This window comes from Vidua macroura, chromosome 3 (assembly GCF_024509145.1).
Source record: "Vidua macroura isolate BioBank_ID:100142 chromosome 3, ASM2450914v1, whole genome shotgun sequence".
Classification (NCBI taxonomy): Eukaryota; Metazoa; Chordata; class Aves; order Passeriformes; family Viduidae; genus Vidua; species Vidua macroura.
Window position 1 is genome coordinate 71,283,537 of NC_071573.1, and position 21,107 is coordinate 71,304,643.

At 39.8% G+C, this 21,107-nt stretch overlaps 1 protein-coding gene across 5 annotated transcripts in view; it reads left to right on the forward strand.

Annotated features, from left to right (window-relative positions):
- Positions 1-6,471: 6,471 nt before the first annotated feature.
- The window catches only part of ATG5 (autophagy related 5), a 71,875-nt gene continuing 57,239 nt past the window's right edge, over positions 6,472-21,107 (forward strand). For 2 of the 5 annotated variants that reach the window (XR_008436367.1, XR_008436366.1), the window contains exons 1-3: positions 6,726-7,398; positions 12,833-12,960; positions 19,320-19,398. Coding sequence is in view for 3 of the 5 variants with exons in the window: in XM_053973868.1 (XP_053829843.1) it covers positions 7,291-7,398; positions 12,833-12,960; positions 19,320-19,398 (315 nt within the window). In the remaining 2 variants the exon portion in view is untranslated. Of the gene's footprint in view, positions 6,542-6,645; positions 6,661-6,725; positions 7,399-12,832; positions 12,961-19,319; positions 19,399-21,107 lie in introns of those variants that run through there. The other 3 variants (XM_053973868.1, XM_053973869.1, XM_053973870.1) reach the window with 3 other exon arrangements.

Here is a 21,107-nt window from a genome sequence, read left to right on the forward strand (position 1 = left end):
TTTACATGCATCCTATTATTATTTTTTCCCTGAGAAATCCATTATTTAATAGCTAACTCACATAACAAATGTTGTACAAATACAACCAAGAGGAGAAGAAAACCAGAAAAACTTACATCCAATATTGATTTTAAATTCACTAAAAGGTCTTGTAAATTTAAATCTTCATAACAGTCTTTATTAGTGGAGAAACAAAGATATAACAGATATAAACAAAGATATAAACAAAGATATAAACAAAGATACAACAAAGATATAAAGTTATTGACACTTTAGTACTACAAAATTATCAAAGTGAATTTTGAATCACTTTAGAAAAATTCTTTCTGTGGGTAAAACTACTGAAGATCATCCAATCATATTTTAAAAAAATCCCTTTAATTTAAAGAGAAATCCAGTGTTTTATTACAAATCAGTACTATTTCTTTTCAGAAATCTAAGGAAAAAACTGTGGTCTACATCAGATGTAATAAGACATGTTTACTGAGAATAGAAAATTACTTTTCTGAAGTTTTGATGACTTGGATGGGCAGGGAATATGGGCTGCTGTCTCTGTGTCACACTTGGCACTGTGTTTATCCATGGACCCATATGATATTTGGTACTTTATTGCAAGAGTAAGTCAGGTTTCATAATATAGCCAATACACCAGCTTGTAACGAGTCTAACTCAGAGCTTGGAATTATGCAGTGTAACACAGAAAAGTCCTTATTGAAATGATTTTAATACAGAAAGAAGTGTACAGAAAGAAGTGTTCTTACCGAGGTATAAAAGATTACTCGTCAACAAGCAGCAGTTAATTCTGGTTTCATTTCTGGGAGTTCCCAAGTGCTGGGTGACACATGGGTGCTTAGTGTCTTCTTGTACTGAGGGCTGGACTGCCCATGTCTCAGCAGCTGACATTTCAATGGTATTAACAAAGTAGGTTATTGGTGAAACCTCTTCTTGCCTAAAAGTAAACAACCTAAAGGCTGTTCCAACTTCTAAATAGCACAGGATTATTGTATTATCTTCCTTCTACTTTTGTGTTACTTTCTGGCTGTGCTGTGATTCAGCACTAAGTTAGTGCTGATCCTTAGTCATAAATGGCTAAATTCATGTATCAAACATAGATAGAGCCAAACCTGTCCCATACTGAGATAGTACTGACAAAGCCATTAAATTTTTTGTCAGAATTCCCAACAGAAAAAACAGATGTGTTGGGAATCATCATCCTAGCACCTTTTGAATTTCTCTTTATGATAAGAGAGAATACTTGACAGAATAGGCATTACTTAATAAACATGCAGAGGGGTAAAAATGTGAACAATGGGCTAAGTGAACAGTGGGCTTTTGGCATTTTCAATATATTAAAAAAGAAAGCTTACAATCTGATCTATGTTCATAAGAAATCTCCACATTATCTCCACAAAATTTCACATACTGTGAAATTTTAAAAGGTGATATTTACTTTCCTCCTCACTAAGACCAAGATGTCTTCATGAATCTACAATGAAGTTGCAAAACCAAGACATTTTGTTCAAGGTAAGTAATAAGAGGCAGACCTAGAACTAGGATTTCCTAATGTCCAATCACTTGATTTAGCAGTAAAAGATTTTTTGATAGTCTGAAATATGATTTAGGAATTTTAATTTTGAACTAAAATAGGAAATGGGGGTTGGAACTAGATTATCTTCAAGGTCCCTTTCTATTGCAAATCATTCTGTGATTCTATGAAATCAGCAAAGTAAAAAAGACTTAACAACTGTGAAGGAAAGCTAGGACAGTTGTCAGCACATCTCAGTTATTTAGACAAGAAAGAGTTTAAAACCAGTCTAGAATATTTACAAATATATTCGCTGTTGTAGAAGACAAATATTAGTAAGTGAGGAGAGCATGAAAGGAGAATTATATCTAGATAAGAGTGATTTTTTTTTTTGCTTTCACAAACTTAAAAATTAAAATTGTATCTGGAAAACATTTAGTGCCATCTTGTAATATTTCCAGGAAGTTGTCAGATGAATGAATCACCTTCTCGTGTAATTAATCAAATTAACTCTTCACTGGGAGTAGGCAACAATGAACTATTTGGCTAGATATAAATAGCAGCTTTATGAGTTTCATTTGACTCTAACTCACTGTTGCATATTAAAAGGTGTACATTAATGATTCTCACAATGTGGTTTTGTTTCCACACTCAAAAGACAATAGCTAGAAAATTAAAGTATGTTTTACTTTCTACTGAAAATGGTTAAAGAAGTGAAGGGAAAACAGCAATAGTGATTGCTGATCGTTTGCTATTAAAACAACACTGGAACAGGTAAAAGTTTCACATTATCTGTGTGTTTTGCCAATGATCTAATGGAGTCTGGGTTTTACCAATATATTCTAACTTTGTAGTTACTCCTGCTCTGAGAAGGGGTGTTGGCTTAGATGTCAAGGAAGAACTCCAGAGGTCCCTTATAATGTAAATTATACACTGATTCTGCTTACAAATCTTCATCTGCACTACCATTACACAAAAACATAGCTGCCCACAAATATGTAAATCATCTGTTCCATTTCTCTTATTTTTATTAGAATTAATGCATCTTTAATTATAATTTTTTTCGTTACAAGCATCTTCACATTCCATGTGTACTCAATAACAGGTATTTTAATTCAGCTGCCATTAGGCAATGACTCACTGTGTGTTGTCTGATGATGATGTTTAAAATGAGGGAATACTGCTTGAGGATCTTTGGAATGGGAAATATGTTTGTTGAGCTTTTCCCCTTCCAATTTAGACCAGTCCATTGTGGTGAGTGATGGTGCAACTTAAAGCATTAGATAGCAATGTGGAAAACAATGTGTCAAAGAGGTAATTCTCTTTTTATTGTACTTATTTTGACATTACATCCTAGCAGTTATTTTTAATGGTAGATTTGGATTCTTTATTTGTAGTCATAATAACAGCAAAGCTAGCATTCACTTCAGGTTTAGTTTATTTGTTCAGTAGTCACATTATATCTCATGTGTTTATCTACAACAACTTTGTCTCAGTAGCAGAGCTTCATTCACCCGCAGAATTGTCTTTAAAATCTCACATGGACAATGTATCTTGCTGTATCTGTGTCTGGTAACTACACTAGCAGGATGTTTAAATAGGAAGATAATTTAAGTAGCAAGTTATCTCACTTTATAAGTCGACTGTGTTTTATTCTCCACCTGGCTTCTTGTACCTAGATCCAGCAAAAGACTTGGGTGCTCAATGGAGTTCAGTTTTCAGCCTATGAAGTGGAATCCATATAACTGAGTCAGGTGCCTATGTTCCTTATATTATACACAAGAGAAACATGCAAAAGTAAATGTTTAATCTGCTTGGTAGTCGTCATAAGTAATCAACAGAATGCTGAGTGCACAGTCTAGCTGGCCCAGTGCTGTGCTTCAAGAACTGCAGTAGTGGGGGTTAAGACAGACCTCAGGAGGTGAGCACAGGCAGCATCAAGGAGTCACATCCTAACAGTATCACTGGTAATAACTTGCAGACTCCTGCCTGCCTGTGCAAAAAGACATGACCTGGCATTACCTTTCGTGATGCTGCTACAATGATCAGTCAAACCCTTCAGCCTACAGATCCTACCAAAACCACCCTTTTCTATAGGAGAGCTCTGAGGAGCTCATAGGAGGAAAGGGCAAAGACTAACCCTGTGGTTCTCCTTGATTTCCTGTAGGGACATCCACATGTGCAAAGCTTTCTGAAAGCTTGCAAATTATGTAATGAGGAAAAATCTTTGTAAAAATCTTGTTGTTTTTTTTGTCTGCTTGGTCAGGGTTTTCTGTTTGTTTCTCCAGTGGTGCTGGCATCTCACAGCATCCTCCTGAGACTGGTTCCCGCCGACCTCTAACAGCATTAAGGGGGTGCCTTGCAGAAACACACAGAGAAACCTCTAGTAAATGTGCAATGCTTGTGGGTTGGATGTCTCTGTAACTGTGGGATCCGTTCTGTGCACGGCTCCTGCCATTCCAGGTTTGCAAGACAATTTCCACCCCATCCACACTAATTAAAACTGTTTAAGTGCACAGACAGTACTTCTGGAGGAACCTCTCCCCTTCCACCATCATGACCAACACGTGTAAGGTGAGTGTAGTTGCCCATATTCAGGAGACTAAGGGAACTAGTCTCTCCAAAGCATAAAGCCCCTGCAACATCACCTGTGGTCTGTGCCTTCTTTCCCTGTCCTTGGGATAGGCCATACCAAATACTACATTTTCTCCAGGTTTACAGCAGTTCATCTCCTTTTTAAATCAATGTGTCACAGAAAAATTCAGAGAGAAGGCAAGGAAAGCTTCCTTGTGTATGTCCCAAATCACAAAAGTGCCATAGCTTAACTTTTTACGTATAGAGCAGTAGTAAAAGAGATAATTTTTTCATTAGGCCCCATGTTTGGAGTATTATGTTATACCAAAAAGAGGTCATCACAATGAGCTTATTTAATTGGGAAAAAATTAAAATGAGCCTTTCAGACTTTTCTAATCCTCCAGATGACAGAAAAAATACTAGAGTTCTGCAAATCATACTTTTGGCTCAGCAACACACAAACTTATTAAAATGCCAGCCTTTGGGTAAACCCCACCGAAAGTCTGTAATAACTGCAGTCAGTTCCCGAATTCCAGAAGACTCCTTCAGCAGCCGTGGCCACTGCATGACATCTGGTGGCCACAAGGCAGCACGGCCAGAACGTGGCACTACTGAAACTGCCGCCCGTGCATCCGCTAAAAGCACCTGGTATCAGCTCTCATCCCAACGAGCCAAAACAGCCGCTCTGAGATGTTCGCTGCAGTTGTACATTTCGCCACGGAACAACCCAGCTTTGACAACTGCTAGTGTGTAGCACAATAGGATACATATCTTCCTTGGGAGTTATGATGTTCCCTGCCATGAGTGTTGTTCTTCCCCTGCACTTCTACAGTAGTAGGACGTTGAGATGGGGACTTGCAGAGCAACAGAATTGTGGAAGATGTTCTTTGAAGTGCAGAGGTGAAACTCACTGTGGACTTGCACCTACTGAGCTGATAAAAACCAATCCAGAATCATGCTTTGGTATGCAAGAGGTGTCACTGGTGGCAACTGGTACTCCTCATCCTCCTGTGATCATGGTATAAAATCACAGAATTATAGAATATGGAAGGGATCTTAAATATTATCTAGTCCCAATCTGCCCTGCCATGGACAAGGACATCTCCCAGTAGACCAGGTTGCTCAAAGCTTTATCCAACCTAGCACTGAACACTGCCAGGCTGGGACACCAACAACCTCCCTGAGCAACGTATTCTAGTGCCTCACTACCCTCCTAGTAAGGAATTTCTTCCTAATACCTTAAATAAATTTTCTCTTTCAGTTTGTACCCATTCCTCCTTGCCCTGTCACCACAGTTCCTGATGCAGAAGGCCTTTCTGGCTTCCCAGGAAGCCCCTTCGGATACTGGAAGGATGCCATGAGGTTTCCACACAACCTTTTCTCTTCTCCAGGCTGAGCTGCCCCACCTTTCTCAGCTTGTCTTTGTAGAGGAGGGGCTCCAGTCCTTTGTGGCCTCTTCTGGACTTACTCTATCTATCACGGTGGGTAAGATCTACTACAGAAAAAGTCACAGAGTATTCTGGTTTTGAAGGGACTCATTGAGTCCAACTCCTGGCCCTGCACATATGGATATTCTCAGCTCAGTCAGAGAGAAAGAGAAAGGTTTTCTAACCAGGCAAGAGCCTGGGAAAGAGTTGGGAAAGAATGTAAATAATTCTCTAATCTATCTTGTCATTCACATTGTTTATAGATATGTTCTGCTACGGTGTGTCATTCACTGTCCACCAATGGCGTGGGATGTTTTTACTCTAAGACCAATGAAATTAGTCTTCTCGATGTTCTCTACATATAGAGCGGTATATTTGAAATAGAGGAGAGCTCACTTTCTTAGCCTTCTGATCTAAAGTTCTCTGTTCCCGTCCTGCTCAACAGCGTCATGCACAGACACCCCATAAAGTCACACGATGTGCCTGAAAGCATTGTCCAAGCGCTCCTTGAACTCCGTGAGGCTTGGTGTTATGATTACTTCCTCGGGGAATTAGGAAAAACAACAATCGGGAAAGAGAAAACGGAGAGAGTAAGCGCTCAAAACCTTGAAATGCGCGGCGCATCGGCCGAGCGGCCCCACCGATGCCTCGGAAGGGTGGCACGGCCACCGATGCCCATGGCCGGGTCCGGTACAGCTGCGGCCCTGCGGCTCTCCCTCTCCAGCGCTGCCGCTGCAGCACCAACAGCGCTCTCGGAGCGGCACGGGCACGGGACCGGGGACCGGCTCCCGGCCCAGCGGCGACAGCAGCTCCCGGCTCCAGCCCTTCCCACCGGCCGGGCCGGGCCCCGCCCCGCCGCTTCCTGCTTCCGGCGCCGGCGGGGGCGGGCGCGCGGGCCGGGCGGAAGCCCCGCGGCGGGCGGCGCGTGCGCGGGGGCGTGGCCGCGGCGGGGGCGCGGCCGCCGCTCAGTTCCTGCCCCGCGCGCGGGCGGCCGGTGTCGCCGGTCGCGGCAGAGGTAACGGCCCGGCCCGGCCCGGCCCGCGCCCCCTCGGCGGGGCTGCCCGGCTGGGGCCGCCCCAGGCCCGGCCGCTGCCCGGGACGGCGCGCCTGGCGTTGCCGCCGCGGCGCTGCCCGGTCCGGCCCCGTGGGGCGGGAGCGCCGCTGATTCACCTCGGGAGGCTGCCGGCAGGGAGGGAGGGAGGCAGGGAGGGAGGTCGACGGACAGACAGACAGACAGACGGACCCCGCGGGGCCTGTCCGGGCTCCGCATGCCCCCGGGTCTCAGCGCGGCGCTTGGCGATGCTGGGGCCCGTCCTGCGGCCTCGGTGACCCCTCGGGCCGGTCCCCGCCCCCGCCGGGGAGCCCGGCTCCTTTCGGTGTTCCCTCTGCGGCCACGGGTTCTGCCCCAGCACCGGGGCCTCTCGGGTGCCGGGAGCTGCCGGGCGGGAACGGGAAGGCACCTTTTGGCTCTGCTGCTGGAGCGTGATGCAGCCTCAGGAAATGCTCATTTATGTTCCGCTCCTAATCCACCATGTGTTTGTAGTTGGGAACTTAATTCATTCCGTTCTTTGTACCAAGTGATGCATTTAATGCCCCGGTGACAGCGTTGGTCAGCCTGCGGGAATGTAGTTATGGGAGACCCTTTAAAAAGATGTATTTTATTTGTAGTCGTCCTGACTTGTTTTCTCTGGTGGGGGGGAATGGGTTACATTTGTAGCTGAAGAAACAAATTGATCTACATGTGCTTCGCTGTCCATTGGAAGAATGACAGATGACAAAGATGTACTTCGAGATGTGTGGTTTGGGAGAATACCGACCTGTTTCACTCTGTATCAGGATGAGATAACTGAAAGGGAAGCTGAACCCTACTATGTGAGTATGACAAAGGTAGTCACAGATAGTCCAAGGCCATGGTTATGCTTGTTTCCTTCAGTCTCTTCATGTGTACTACTGCATATTGTGAAAAAAAAAAAAACCAACCTTATTCCTGGTAGCTTCTGAAAGTAAACATATAACCATGCTGCATGACTTCATCTTTCTTCACAGCAGATTGTGTCACTATTGAGAGAAACTTATCACAGATAATTAAGATCTTTGAAAAAAATCTTAGTCAGTGAGTGACTAGGTAAAGGAGGAGCCTGGATGTGAGTTTGTATGTTCTTGGATAATGACCAGTCAAAGGGAGAGAAATTCCATTAATGCAGAAATAATTTAGTCAGATTTATGAAATCTTCATGTTTAAGGTTGGTCACCTGTGTAACACAAACTCCTAATGAACACTGGCTCTGTGGATGATTTCTGCTCCTTTTCTTTTCTTTAAAGTCCAGCAGCCATGAGAGATCTAGCTTAGAAATAAGAAGAGCAACTATAATGGCTAAACACTGCCTGAACAGGATGGCTACCTGATGGTAAAAAAGGGATGATGGATGTATTTGAGTTATAACATGGAAGTGCCTTCTATAATGATGTATTTATTTATAGTCTTCTCATCAGCTTTCATTCTTTCAGCACCTCATAGACATGTAATTGAGAAAGAATGTTAGCTGATTCAGTGAAATGGAAATTTGAAATGTAACGAGTATATGGGAGGGAAATCTTGAACTTTTAATTTTGATGGGATTCTGAAATTCTTAAGCCTTATTGTATCCCATTCCACACTGGATAGATCTCTTTTTTCTGTGTTCAATAGCATCTTTGGGTCATCAGTTTCTCATTTGCACATGTTGTTTTGAAACCTAATAAACTATTGGTGCTTTTTGTTCAGCAAAAAGTGCTTATCTTTGTATATTTTATCATCTTCAGTGCTCATCTTTGTATATTTTAGTTTCATCACTGCTAAAAAGATAATCACTTTGCTTCATATTTATTGACCTGTTGCCAAATACATCTAACCTAAAAGTCTGAGAACATATGAGTTAAAATAGGTTTGCACACTTTCTGTAAGAGCTACTTGAAAGTTATGGATTTAAATTTAGAGGCTTAGAGCCTTGATCTCTTTAACATTGAGTTGGAAAGAATGAAACCATGTTATCCTCGTGGTGTGGCCAGCTTTCTAAGTCAAGGAAATAGTTTTAAGGTCATAGGATTTCTTTTATTTACTCAGTGTAAAGTGTGCACAGAATTTCTCAATGCTTAATTTTTCCTTTCTGCAAAATGTGGTTAATCACAGATGGCAGTTCTAAAATTTTAGCTTCTTAATTTTTCAGTTCATATTGGAGCTGGTAATACAGCTTTGTGTCTTTGGAGGGACCAAGGATTTATAATAGTATAAGGCAGAATAGCAGTCAAGGTTTTAAGTCATGATGTAGTTCTGATAGTTTCAGAATGTGTTTGCATTAATGCTTTTGTTCAGATCTGGAGTGCATTTGAAATTTCAAAGTCTTCATCCTTTCCAGTTCCTGTGCCCAGGTTGGCATCACAGAGCAGTCAGCCCATGGGTTGAATAATTTTCATGTGAAGCTGAAGGAGCAGATGGGCTTCAGTTGCTAATGGACGTTTGGTGTATGGGAGTAAACTTTAGCTAAATCAAAAGAAAAGAACATCAAAACGCCTAAAATTATGGGTAAAGTAGAAAAGTATATGTAGTTTACATTTCCAGGCCTTGACATCAGCTCTTCAGCTTTACATGTCTCCTCTTACTTGTTAGTATAGATGCAACCTCTGTATTCCAGACTGCCTTTCATAAATGGAAAGACTGAATGAGAAGGAAATACTGGCATCATTAAGTTGATAGAGAATAAAGGATTCTGCTCTGAGGAACATGATTTATGAAGATGACACAGACTTGAGGGGTGAGAGGTTAGAAAAACAACTTAGAGGCTGTGGAATGGATTTCAGTTTTTGTGAGTGGTGTGGCAGGAGGGCCCTGTCTGTCCGATGGGTTAGTGCAGCACAGGAGTTGAAGCATGTGTGTATCACCTTCTGGCACTGCACAGGGGTAGGACAAGTAATTTAATCTGTCCTTTGGAAAGAGTGGTGCCATAAAGACTGGGCAGCTCTGGTAAAGCATTGTCCTGTGTCTTAGTATAGTCATGTAGGGTAGGTTTCTGCAGTTATGCTGGAAATGGATACATGAATTTTCTTTTGTGTTTTTCATGCAGATGGTTATGTTTTGAGTGGCAGCACATTTAGGAACAGTTTGCTTGAACTACCTTTGTTGCTGATTTATCTGATTTTTCTCTTATCCTAAAATTGTTATGCATTTTATTGTAAAATTATTTACTGTTTGCCTCTTGGTGCAAGCAACAGTAAGAAAGAAAAGGATGAAAGAAGTATACAGGAAGCAGAGACTCATTGGCTGAGACTTGTCAGATATATAAAGAACAAAATTACAGCAGGATACAGTCTTAGAATGGTGCTCTGCCCAAGGGGCTGGTCTTTAACAGGACCACTCTTCAGCTTGCTTGGGGTCAAAAGTATTATTTTGTTAAGATATCTGTAGGAGAGAGCAATGTGAAGCCATTCCACGTTAGGATGTTTTGTTTCATCTCCCTTGACACTTTAGTGATCCAACCAGTCCAGTTCTTGTTAAAGCTGTAATTTTTCTGTTTTAGTGCTTTGCATGTAAGAATACTGCATGCTGTGCAACAAAACCTGTGGATATACCTGGAGAGGTACTCTTTACACAAAGTTATATTGCAAGCATTTACTTAGGCATTAGGAGTTCTTTGTTATTCATTTAACCTCCTGGTTAATAAGAAAACATACCTGGTTATTGTGATTAATTACTGTAGCAATATATAATATTCAAAAGGAAGGTGTTGCGATTATTGTAGTTTTTGGGGATAACATTTAGGGATAGCTGCGATGATTTATTCTGCTTTGTGATACATTTGGAGATGTACTTTTCTTAATTTAGTGAAGAGAACCCATGATCTTGTTATCTTTCAGTAGGTGGGAAAGGGATATTAAAAGGGGTAACAAGGTGAAAATGTGTTTAAACTGCTCTTAAAGATCCCACTTAAGAGATTTAGTATACTTGTAAATCTCAAAGATTAATAAAAGCTAGATAAATTAAAGCTAGAAAAGTGGTAGAATTGGATCCTTTCATTTCTCTCATGGAAGGGGATAACTATATCAAGGTAAAAGAACTGGGGGGACCAAAAAAAGAGTAGGTCAGTAGGTTCTACAAATGCTCAGTATCTCTGAAAAACCAGTAATTCTCGTTAATCTAATTAACTGTTGGGTTTTGTACAGTTGTACAGGTTTTTTTGAAGCCTTTTGGGAGTGCTGGCCACGTTCTGTTAAATTCAGAATGCTGTTTGGTTATTGTGTGTGTTCTCTAATTGTGTTGAAGTAGAAACTGGGTTGTTCTTTCACAATATAAACTGAAGTAGAGTATTTTACAGAGGAAGTTATGCAGTTTAAAGGGTTATGAAACACTGTTGCAATAAATAATGCTTTAATATATTTATCAATTCCAGCATGGCTGTGCTACATGCAATGTGCTGAAAATTGGCTTTTGTAAGAGTCCTAGTAAGTCTCATCAGAGTATACCAGCATTAATTTAACTGTACATATCATGCAGAAATAACATGAAATTATTATCAAAAATAGGTGGGTTTGATTGGTATAGCCTGGATTGTATTGTGTCAAGAACAATCAGTGAAGATATGTGGAATTAGGTAAATAAGGATAAGCTTATGTTGTCATTCAAGTCATTAAAGTAACAAACAATTCTTACTTGAATGTGTACATAACTTCATTGAATTTATTGAGTTTGTTTGCCTTTTAAAAATGAAGGCTGTGTTTTGATTACATTGCTCCTATGAAACACGGTAGAAACAATGTGATGATGGTAATAAAAGCATCAGCTGGAAAAAGAAAACCATATGGTACATGAAAAATGGAGTGTTAACGGACATGATGACTGTGACAGGGGTGAGACTTGGCCTTATGTAATTTTATAAAATTGTAAAATTTACCTGTGTCACAGATGTAACCTAATGTAGCATTATCAAAAGGGTGAATCTGTTCTTCCAGGAACTTGATGTACTCTCCATACTTCTTTTTGAATTGGATACTTACAAATTGTCGTATCATGGCCAAAATATTATCTGATTTATATATCAAAGTGTGGTCTAGTTATTAGAGAAATTCTGGAAGAATGTTGCAGCAGAGATCAAGTTTTTTGTCAGGCAAAATATATCCTTACATGGTTTAGGATGTCTGTACCACAGATACTCACTTAGGGCCTGGCATTATTCATATAATATAAAGAAAATACTTCAAGAAACAACACTGGTTATGAGGAACGCTGGAAAAGAAATCATTCTCTAAACATGCAAAATATAATCTATATATACCTTAGGCCCTTCTATTTTATTAATAATTATGAAACAGAACTTTTCAGGATGGATACTATTAATTTAAAATGTCTGCTCTAAAGTGAATTGATATTTTACAGGGAGGTTAATTTTTATTCATTGAGATACTGAAAAGCATTGCTTGTTAATGCTTACGGATTGATTTATCTCTAGTGAATGTGCCACACAGTCATCAGTCAATTCACTGATTGGTCTACTCCTGGGCAAAAGTCTTTAAAAAAAGAGATGATAGGGAAGATGTTGCAAATAAAAATAGCACAACGTTCTGATTTGGATAGTATACAGTTGAGAAAAGAAGACAGTATATGACAAAGCTGTAAGAATGTGTCTTGTTTCAGCTAATAAAATATTTAGTTTGCTTTCTCCCCTTAGTTGCTGGGTGGAGGTTAAATAGTGGAAGAATAGTAGTCTTGACAAATAGGTTGAAATGACAAACCCAGTGCAAAGAAAATGGAAATTGACAGCTATTGGAAGTACAAAACACTTGGGAACTAAACCTTTAAACATCTAGTTTTCATTGTTTTTTTTTTTTTTTTGCTTGTGTAGGAATTTCCATTTTGAAATAATAGTTGATACACAGTTACTCATTCTTTTCAATAAGAAGTTATAAATCTCTTCTTATGTGTTTATATAAAAAAAGGGTTTATATAAAAAAACTTAATTATTTAGATACAGAAAAGCGGAAATTGAAGTCCACTGTTCTCCCCCCACCCTACTGAAAGATTGAAGAGCTTAAGTTTTTACTTCTTTTTTTGTGTTAATATATTGGATACTACATCTTCTATATTGGATTCTGCATCTTCTGAGTACATCATTTTATAACCTTCCATTGACCATTAAAAAGTAAACTGTCTCACCCTAAAAAGGGAAAGAAAAGAATGCTAACTGAATTTCGGTTATGAAAATGCATAGTTTTTACAGATTTGTACTAGTTTAATGTATTTTATTTACATTTAAGGCTTCTATAATTTTTTTTTCAGTTGCTTTTGCCAAGGATAAGCTACTTGACACTGGTAACAGACAAAGTGAAGAAACACTTTCAGAAAGTTGTGAGACAGGAGGAAATTAGTGAAATATGGTTTGAATATGAAGGTACACCACTGAAATGGTGAGTTTATTGAACTTTGAACTTTTATGCAGTTTATCACTTAGAGAGTTCCCAGGTTCAGCACAGTGTCAGTAGTTTTCCTAAAGTAATCACTCCCTTAGGTTTCAAAGATGGCAAAAGAGGAGGAGGGTAAGAAATGCATGTTTTTGGGCAAAACAAAAGATTTAATGTTGAACGTATTTTTTTATTATTCTGCTTGAATTTTTACTGTGTGCATAAGACAGAGGTGTCGTGTTGCATTTACTGCATTTTGTTCTCGTTGTTACCATAATTCAGAATGCTTGTGGTTTTGGCTTTACCATTGCTTGCAGTAGAATTGCCAAATAAATCTTCCTTTAACATATTCCACCTTACTAAAAGATATCTAGTAACACAGATAGGAAGTAATAGTTCTGGAGTCTGAATGCAAATAGCTTATATGTGTCATGATAATAAAACATGAGTAGCCTTCACTGTTCAGTGTTCACTGTAAAAATCTAATACTGATCTACTGAATTCAATTAGTTCAAGTGTACTGAACTAATTGCTGTTGATTCTGTTTTTATTTTGTCCTGTAGTCTATTAGAACTATCTTCTTTTAGGTTTTTAGTTTGTTGGGTTTTCTTTGTGAGAAGTTAGGGACTTGGACTGATGTAGTTTCATTTAATTTTCATAAATGCTTATCAGGTTTTCTACTTCTTTTGCTGTTAAAGAGTTTTAAAGAAAATATTTTGAGTTTCCTAGTTCTGTAAAGACAGCATCAGCCATCCAGAAGGTATTTAGTATTTTGAATGGTGAAGAGATTTTTATCTCTTTTTATTTCTTGTATCATCAAACAAAAGAAAAGTAGTGATTTTTTTTAATCTTACTCAACCTGGATTGTCTTGTGATTACAGGCACTCCATGATGTGATGCTTGCTAGATTTGGTGATGCAGTAGATCTCTTGTAGTCTTTCTGTTTCTTTGAGACCAACCTAGTGTAAACCTTGAAAATATGTAAATAGAAACCCATAAAAATGATCTCTTTAAACCTTTATTGTATCTGACTGGCAAAACCAGCTTTAGACATCTAAATAAATTATTTGGAATTTAACAAGAAATGGTGTCTTACGTGCCATAGTAATGTTGAGCCATTGATACTACCAAAATAAACAGCAAGGTACTGCATGCATCCCAGTGTGTTCTTAATCCCAGGTAAATATTGGGGGAAAACTAGTTTTCACTGAAGTTGTAACAAGAAAGGAAAGAGAGGCTTTGTACTTCAACCACAAATAGATGCATATTTTCTGTAAGTTTTCAAATACTACGATGTTTAAACTAGAAGAAAAAATAATAACTGTACAATATGGGGATCGACTAAAAATGTAGCTTGTAATTCTAAAATTAAGTGAAGAGTTATTAAAATCATTGAATGTAGAAATGAAAATAAATAGTATAATGATGATCTGCTAATTAAGGCTCTCATCTTTCAGAAAAATGAAGCCTATTCTGCCAGGAACAGCTCCGCTGATTTCAGTGGAACTGCTTTTCTAAGGAAAGTGTTATTTGTAATCCAGTATTTTAGGAGAATGGTAATCCCATAAAGAGCTGAAGCTTCTTCTAGGGTAGACTCAAACACCAGAACTGAGAATTAGGTTGAGCTAGTAGTTGGTAGAGAAAGAACAGCGGGCATTAATTCTTTAAGCTATGACTTGTTCATTCATAACATTGTTTAGTCTAATTATTTACTGTGAGGTCTTATTGCTTAGTCTGTGCAGTTTTATACCTAGCTGGGGTGAAGTCTCTATCTGTTCAGATGCAGCTCTGCCCTTTTCCAGTGAGATTTTGGAGGAAGTCTGAAACATAGTTTCTACTTCAGGCTCTGCAGTATATGGGTCAAGTTCTTAAAGGAGAATGAAGTTCTCCAGGCCTGGAGTTACGTGGGCCTGGGTTTTTTGTCCTGCTGAGAGTGTTGGGACAGGGAAAGATGGATTCTTTGCCTGCAGGAGGTGTGTGCTGGGGGAGGGTCTGTGTCACCAAGGTAAGGAGTTTCAGGAAGAGATTATCAGGCTGTGCAGCATTAGAGACTACAGAAGGAAATGGATGAAACCGTAGACCATCCTGCAGGTACAGGAGACTAAACCTACAACCACATTGAAGGAGATGCAGTCAAAGACTGTGATTACTGGATTAGAAAACTGTCTCCTAAGATTTGGAAAAGCTGGAAGTTTATGACTTCTTGCAACAGGATGAATGTTCCTTCTACACCTGCATTTCTGCAAGTACAGCATAGGTTCAGTGCTCTAGCTGCAGGTGAAGGACTGAAAGTGTTGACTAGTCATGCATCTGATATGGCTGAGCCTGAACTGTGTAGGGGCACCAGGAGGAAATGAAAAGTTAGGTCAAAAGTATTCTGCTTACTGTCCTTTCTCCAGGACTTTTAAGTCTGCCTTAACCATTTCATGGTCACTGCAGCTAAAGCTGCCACTGGTTATCAGAACTGTTTTGTCTTAGCAGATAAGTAACAGATTCAGCTTTGGGTTATCTCTGGTTCATACAGCATCTGTATCAAGAAATCTTGACTACTTGTATCCCACTGTGTTGCTTTTCCAGCAGATGTGAGGGATTAACAGGAACCAGGATCTGTGATGTAGACACTTACTGAGTTGTTTAATTTTTTTCACCTGGATTGCATGATCTGTTGCCCTTGCTAGTCCCTCCTCTGTTCCTGAACCACCAGAACTCAACCAACCTGTTGTCTGTCCTATTAAGTTTCATACATCTAAGCTGCTCCCTGGCATGGAAGACAGCCCTCTGTCCTCATCTGCCCTGCCTGCCTTTACTAAGCAGCTTATGTCTGTCCTTCCACAGCAGTATTCCAGTTGTGCAAGCTGTCTCGCTGTACCTCAGGTAGCCCAACACTCTCCAAGTAATGTCATAGCATGTGCAACTCTAGTTTTTCATGCTTGTTTCCCAAGCTATGTGCACTTCTCTAGATACTTGTGGTGGTCTCTCTCCTACCTTTTTTTATCACTTTGACATCTCCCTTGCAGCTGTCACCTTTCACCACTTGCTATCCACCCATGTCCATTAATTTCTTTTTATCTGAGTTGTTATTTACACTTCTGTTGTTTGTGGTCTAAAGCTCTCACCAGGCTGGGCAACCTTAAGGCAAAGATACTTTTGTCTGACTTAGGTGGATTCCATCTCTCCCTAGCAGTCCATTACCCCTAAAGAGTATCCTTTGTCTGTAAAATCCAAGTAAGTCCTTGTTGTTGCACCAGCTGCATAACCAGCTCCTGACCTGCAGACATCTCTCTGAACCTGTCTCCTTTAATGGCAAAATTGTACAGATGGCTCCTTGCCCCTAGAACTTGTAGAGTCACTTTTGATACTCTCAGGGGTTCTGTTGCAGCACTTAAAATTTGTGCCCATGTGGATAAACAGCAAGGACTAATAATCCAAGGAGAGGACAACTTTGCCAATCTGCAACTTTTTACCAAGCCGCAAAGCTCTGCAGGTGAACAAGTGAAGTTGGCAGATGAGGCTCTCTCTCCCGTGGGATGGAGTCTTGTAGTGCTATGACTGCTTCCTCTGGTTGTGGATGGATGTGCTGTTCAGGCAGCTCTGATGCTTCCTCTGAACTTCCAGCCTCTTGTCTGACACTGAAGCACTGCCAGTGGTTGAAGAAGTCCTGCCCTCTCTTGGCCAGAGGTTAAGGAAACTTTTCTGTCTGTCCATCGGGAGCTGCTCTGGCAGTCACACACTTGGACCGCCTGAGCTGGGACGAGGCCCCTTTGCAGCAGGTGGCTCCAGGGACCGATGGGCACCTCGCTTGAGTCCCTGCACACCCCACACCCACACAGCCAGACAAGGTTTCCTTACCCACTCGGTTTCCCATAGCAGAGCCTCAGGCATCTGGATCCTTAAAAGAGCATAGTCACGGTGTAACCACAGAATAACAGCTTGAACTGGTGGGACCCAAACCAAGGAACCCCTGGGCTTTTAGACCCTCACAGTCTGTATGTGATAGTGTGGGGTTTTTCCTCTGTGTCATTGGCTCCTGCTGTGTCCCTGAGTGTCCAGTCACCTGGCAGGGCCACAGGTCCCTGTGCCCTTTCCTGTGCAAAGGGTCAGCACTAGGTTTGGCCTTTTCCTTGGGGCTCCCATCACCCAGAGCTCAACCTGCAGCTCCCTCTGCAGCTGCACTCTGAGCTACTGGCACTGAATGGATTCCTCAACACCACAGTTCACACACGTCTGGTTCTCCCATCCTGTGAGTCCCCACTGACCACTTCAATGACTGCTGACACTTTCTCTCCAGATTCTCATCTCTGTGAGATGTTAGTGAAGATGCTATTAATGTCCATGTCTTCCCTGATGCTGTGCAGCCCCCTGACTTCCTGCAGCTTCTTAGCATGGTGACATATCTCCTTACTGATGTGCACCTCCTCTAGGCAAGGACATTTCCTCTGCTTGCTCCAACTCTCGGGAGAGGTCCCAAGCTCTCCTGGCAGCTTGAAACCTGGAGAGCTGCAGCATTTCTCAGGAGCCCTCCCTGTGCTGGAGGGAGGGCTCTCAGTGATGGCACTGTGCTGGAGTAGTTTCTTCAGCAGATGCTAGGGGATGATACCTGCAGCTTGTTTCCATCCTGTTTGAGCACTTGCACATGGCTTTCAGTGGAGTTTTTGTCTCTTTCGTGTGGGTTGTGTCCTAGCCCTGGTAATTGTAAAGGTGGCTCTCTAGTAGCAACTGAATGGGTGCTTGACCCTTCCTGTTCATAAATCAGCAGAAGACAAAAGGTCAAAACACCATTTAATCAGGCATCTATTAACTCTGCAAAGCACAGAGATTTTACTGAAGAAATTTGATTACGTGAACTTTATTATGTAATCTTAACTGATTAGAAAATACGGATGTAAGCCAATACCTGATGTAGGAGTTTTTGTATGGGTTTTTTGTTGTGGTTTTCTTTTTCTTAGTTAGCTGTTTTGTTGTATAAATTCAAAGTAGCTGGAAGTCATTGTTCATGTTGAAAATTTGTGTTCATCTAATTATCAAATCTTATTTTTGTTACTTACCTCACCTGGAAAACCACTCTTTCATGGAACTCTTGCTGAATCCCTGTTAAGTGTTTAGGACATTATTGGCAGTTAGTAGTAAAAACTCTTCATGGTAAAAACTTGAGCATTAGCAGTGAATCAGGATAAATCTGGATATGCATCCTCTTTATTCTCAGGTAAGCACAGGAATTGTAATAGTATTTTGTGTTTTATTTTGCTGTTGTGGTGAATTTGTCTTCGCTTTGGGGTGGCTCACCCGTAGAGGGTGCTAAAGCACTGCTGTGTGAGAGTTTCACCGATCTGGAAAATAGCTAGGCACAGATCCTGTTAAAGCAGTGCTCTTGGTTAGTACTCTTGGGCCTTTCAAAACTTATGTACATGCTTGGGTCTGCAACCTGTGATCAGTCCCATTTAGTTCAGTGAAATTACTGACTTTACAGTTTAGCATGTGTTTTTCTCTTTGGAGGATGAAAAGCTAGTAAGGCTCTTTGGGTTATGATTTTTGAAAGATAAGAGAATGGGTCTTGGTATGCTGAATGTAAAAAAAAAAGTATTTTATCAAAAATCTTGCCAATATCTGTGTGTAAGAAAACTGAAAAAAGAGCTTTTTTTACAGTGCCTGTGGAAGTTTTGTGTGTGATACATGTTCCATATATTGCTGGGGGCTGTATATTCTTATGAATTTAAAGGAGAGAAAGCTATGAGACAGAAGTGAATATTTGTCAGAAGAAAGCTTTTTTGTGTAACTCCTGTAATATAGAATGCCATTGAAATACAAAACTCCAATTAATTTTTTCCTTCCCTTTCATTCTTCTTAATTTGATAGTAAAGATACAGAGTTGATCTTGATCTATATTCTTTCAGCCCTTTTATAGATATGTATTTTTTTCATTTTTCTACTTATTCTCTGCATTGCTATATCAGACATATGGAAGAAGGAAAGGATGTTAAGGGTCAGTGTGGTATTAACCCAGGACACTCAAGCATCTGAAAGCATGTGTACTTTTCCTGGTCTGATGCTTTTTAACTAAAAGTACTGTTTTGGAAGGTTCCACAAAGCAGCTGTAGGCCACTTAAGGCTGTTGCAAAAGTAGCTGTGTTTTGTGGGCACAGCTTGGAAACCACTGGTTTAGATATTGAACATGTAGTACATTCCAGACTTAATTCTGCCTGTCAGTCATCTAAACTTGCCTGTATAACTTTTCTAAGTAAAGAGTGCTAACTGTGGCAGTCAAACAGCTATTTTGTGTGTGTGTGTGTAAATGCAGGTATGTTAACTGTGATACATAGAATTAAATGCATGGCTCCTATATTAAATTAATATCTTGTCATTTTTAGGCATTACCCAATTGGTTTGCTCTTTGATCTCCATGCATCAAATACAGCTCTTCCTTGGAGCATCACAGTGCATTTCAAGGTAAATTGATTTAGACCCTTTTTTAAGAAAGAGTAAGCATGACATTTCATGACATTTGGAAGCTGGGAAAAGGTTCCATAACTATTTTATAAAACATGTGAATGGTGTGATTTGAAAGGGAGAATATCCATTGTTCAGAAAGCATTTAAAGGTTTCTGTAAATCTGCAGCTATTTTCCATGAGACTGTGTGTACTTTTACTGGACTTTCTGTAGAAAATTATTCTATTATAATCTCAAAATCCTAAGTTGTTTTACAAGTTATGAGGTTTATGATAGAAGAACTTTCTATAATGTTTTTAATTTAATTGGTTTGAGTTCACTGAAGATTGGGAAGATTGAGAAGTGCTCATGCTTTTAGGCATAGTTGAGCATGGATATGAGATGCTGTATAAATCTTTGAAGTCAGGGAATGCTGTTGTACTTAATGTTGGTCCCTTTTAGAGAACTGAGTGAAATGAGTTTGGTCTTGTGACAGCTTAGTCACAGGGAAGACATTATTTTGATATGCATTGTAAACCCATTAGGTATGGCTTAATAGCACTCCTGATCTTTGCTCAGAATGGAACTTGAACAAGATTAGTTTTGGTGCAGGATTCTTGCATACTCTGAAATGCATTGAGATAATAATTTCAAGTATGTTTTGAAGTCAAAAGCACAACTACGAATCATGATATTTAACTTGAAATGTTAATTTCTCCATTGTAAAAGAAACAATACAATAGGAAAACTGATCTGAAGGACAACACTACATTAATAGGCTTGACTTTAGTGTGTGAGGGATTTGAGTGAATTGAAAAATGTATTGGGGAAACACTTGTGTTGAAGGTTTTCGTTGAAACAGTTCTCAAAGGTGTGTTAGAAAAACTTTTCCCAACAGTAAACTGATTCTTTTTGGAAATGTACGCTGAAAGCATACATTCTAATGATATGTATTTCTACATGTTGAAACTTCTAAAGTGACTGACTTAATAGATCTGAAGTTTGGGATGTTTTTGAAACCACTGTAATTGCTACACTTGTCTGATAAATGTCAGAGACCTGGGATGAGGAAACTTCCAGAACATCCTGATGAAAATGTAGGGCATCTAGTTTCATAAACCATGGTTTAATTGTTATGTTCTGTGAGCTCTGGGATATTAACAGTGGCAATGTGGGGATGTTGCCATCACAAAGTAGAGGCATTTTGAGAAGCTGCAGCACCACAGTGCTTTTTAGTCAGCAACATAAATTTGGCTTCAATGTCCATGTTGCTGCTTGCAAAAGATCAGCTACTTCTAGTTTTTCTGAAAGGTGTACATTAAAGATCAGCAGAAATAATTAACTGCTAAGGTAGTATTATTTTAAAGGTTGATTTAATTTAGTAATATAATACTGTGGAGTTAGCACCTGTATAATCTCTCATCCTATTTTGATGTAATCTGAAAGTTTATTTAAATAAAACCCCTCTGAATCCTTAAGTCAAAACATAACTGAAAGATATCAAAGTATGTCAAAATATTAAAGAGGTTTTCATGTGTTAGAGCTCCTTACAGCTGAATAGTTTAGGTGTGGGATTTTTGACTGGAGTATTCTTTTCATTTCTGTGTAGTTATTCTTCAAATAGTTGTAATTTTTATTTGGCTTAATTAAACAGTGTTAGATTTTATGGGGCTTAACTTTTGTTGTTGTGGCTGTCTCCTTTCTTCTACTAATGCATGCAGTCAACAAC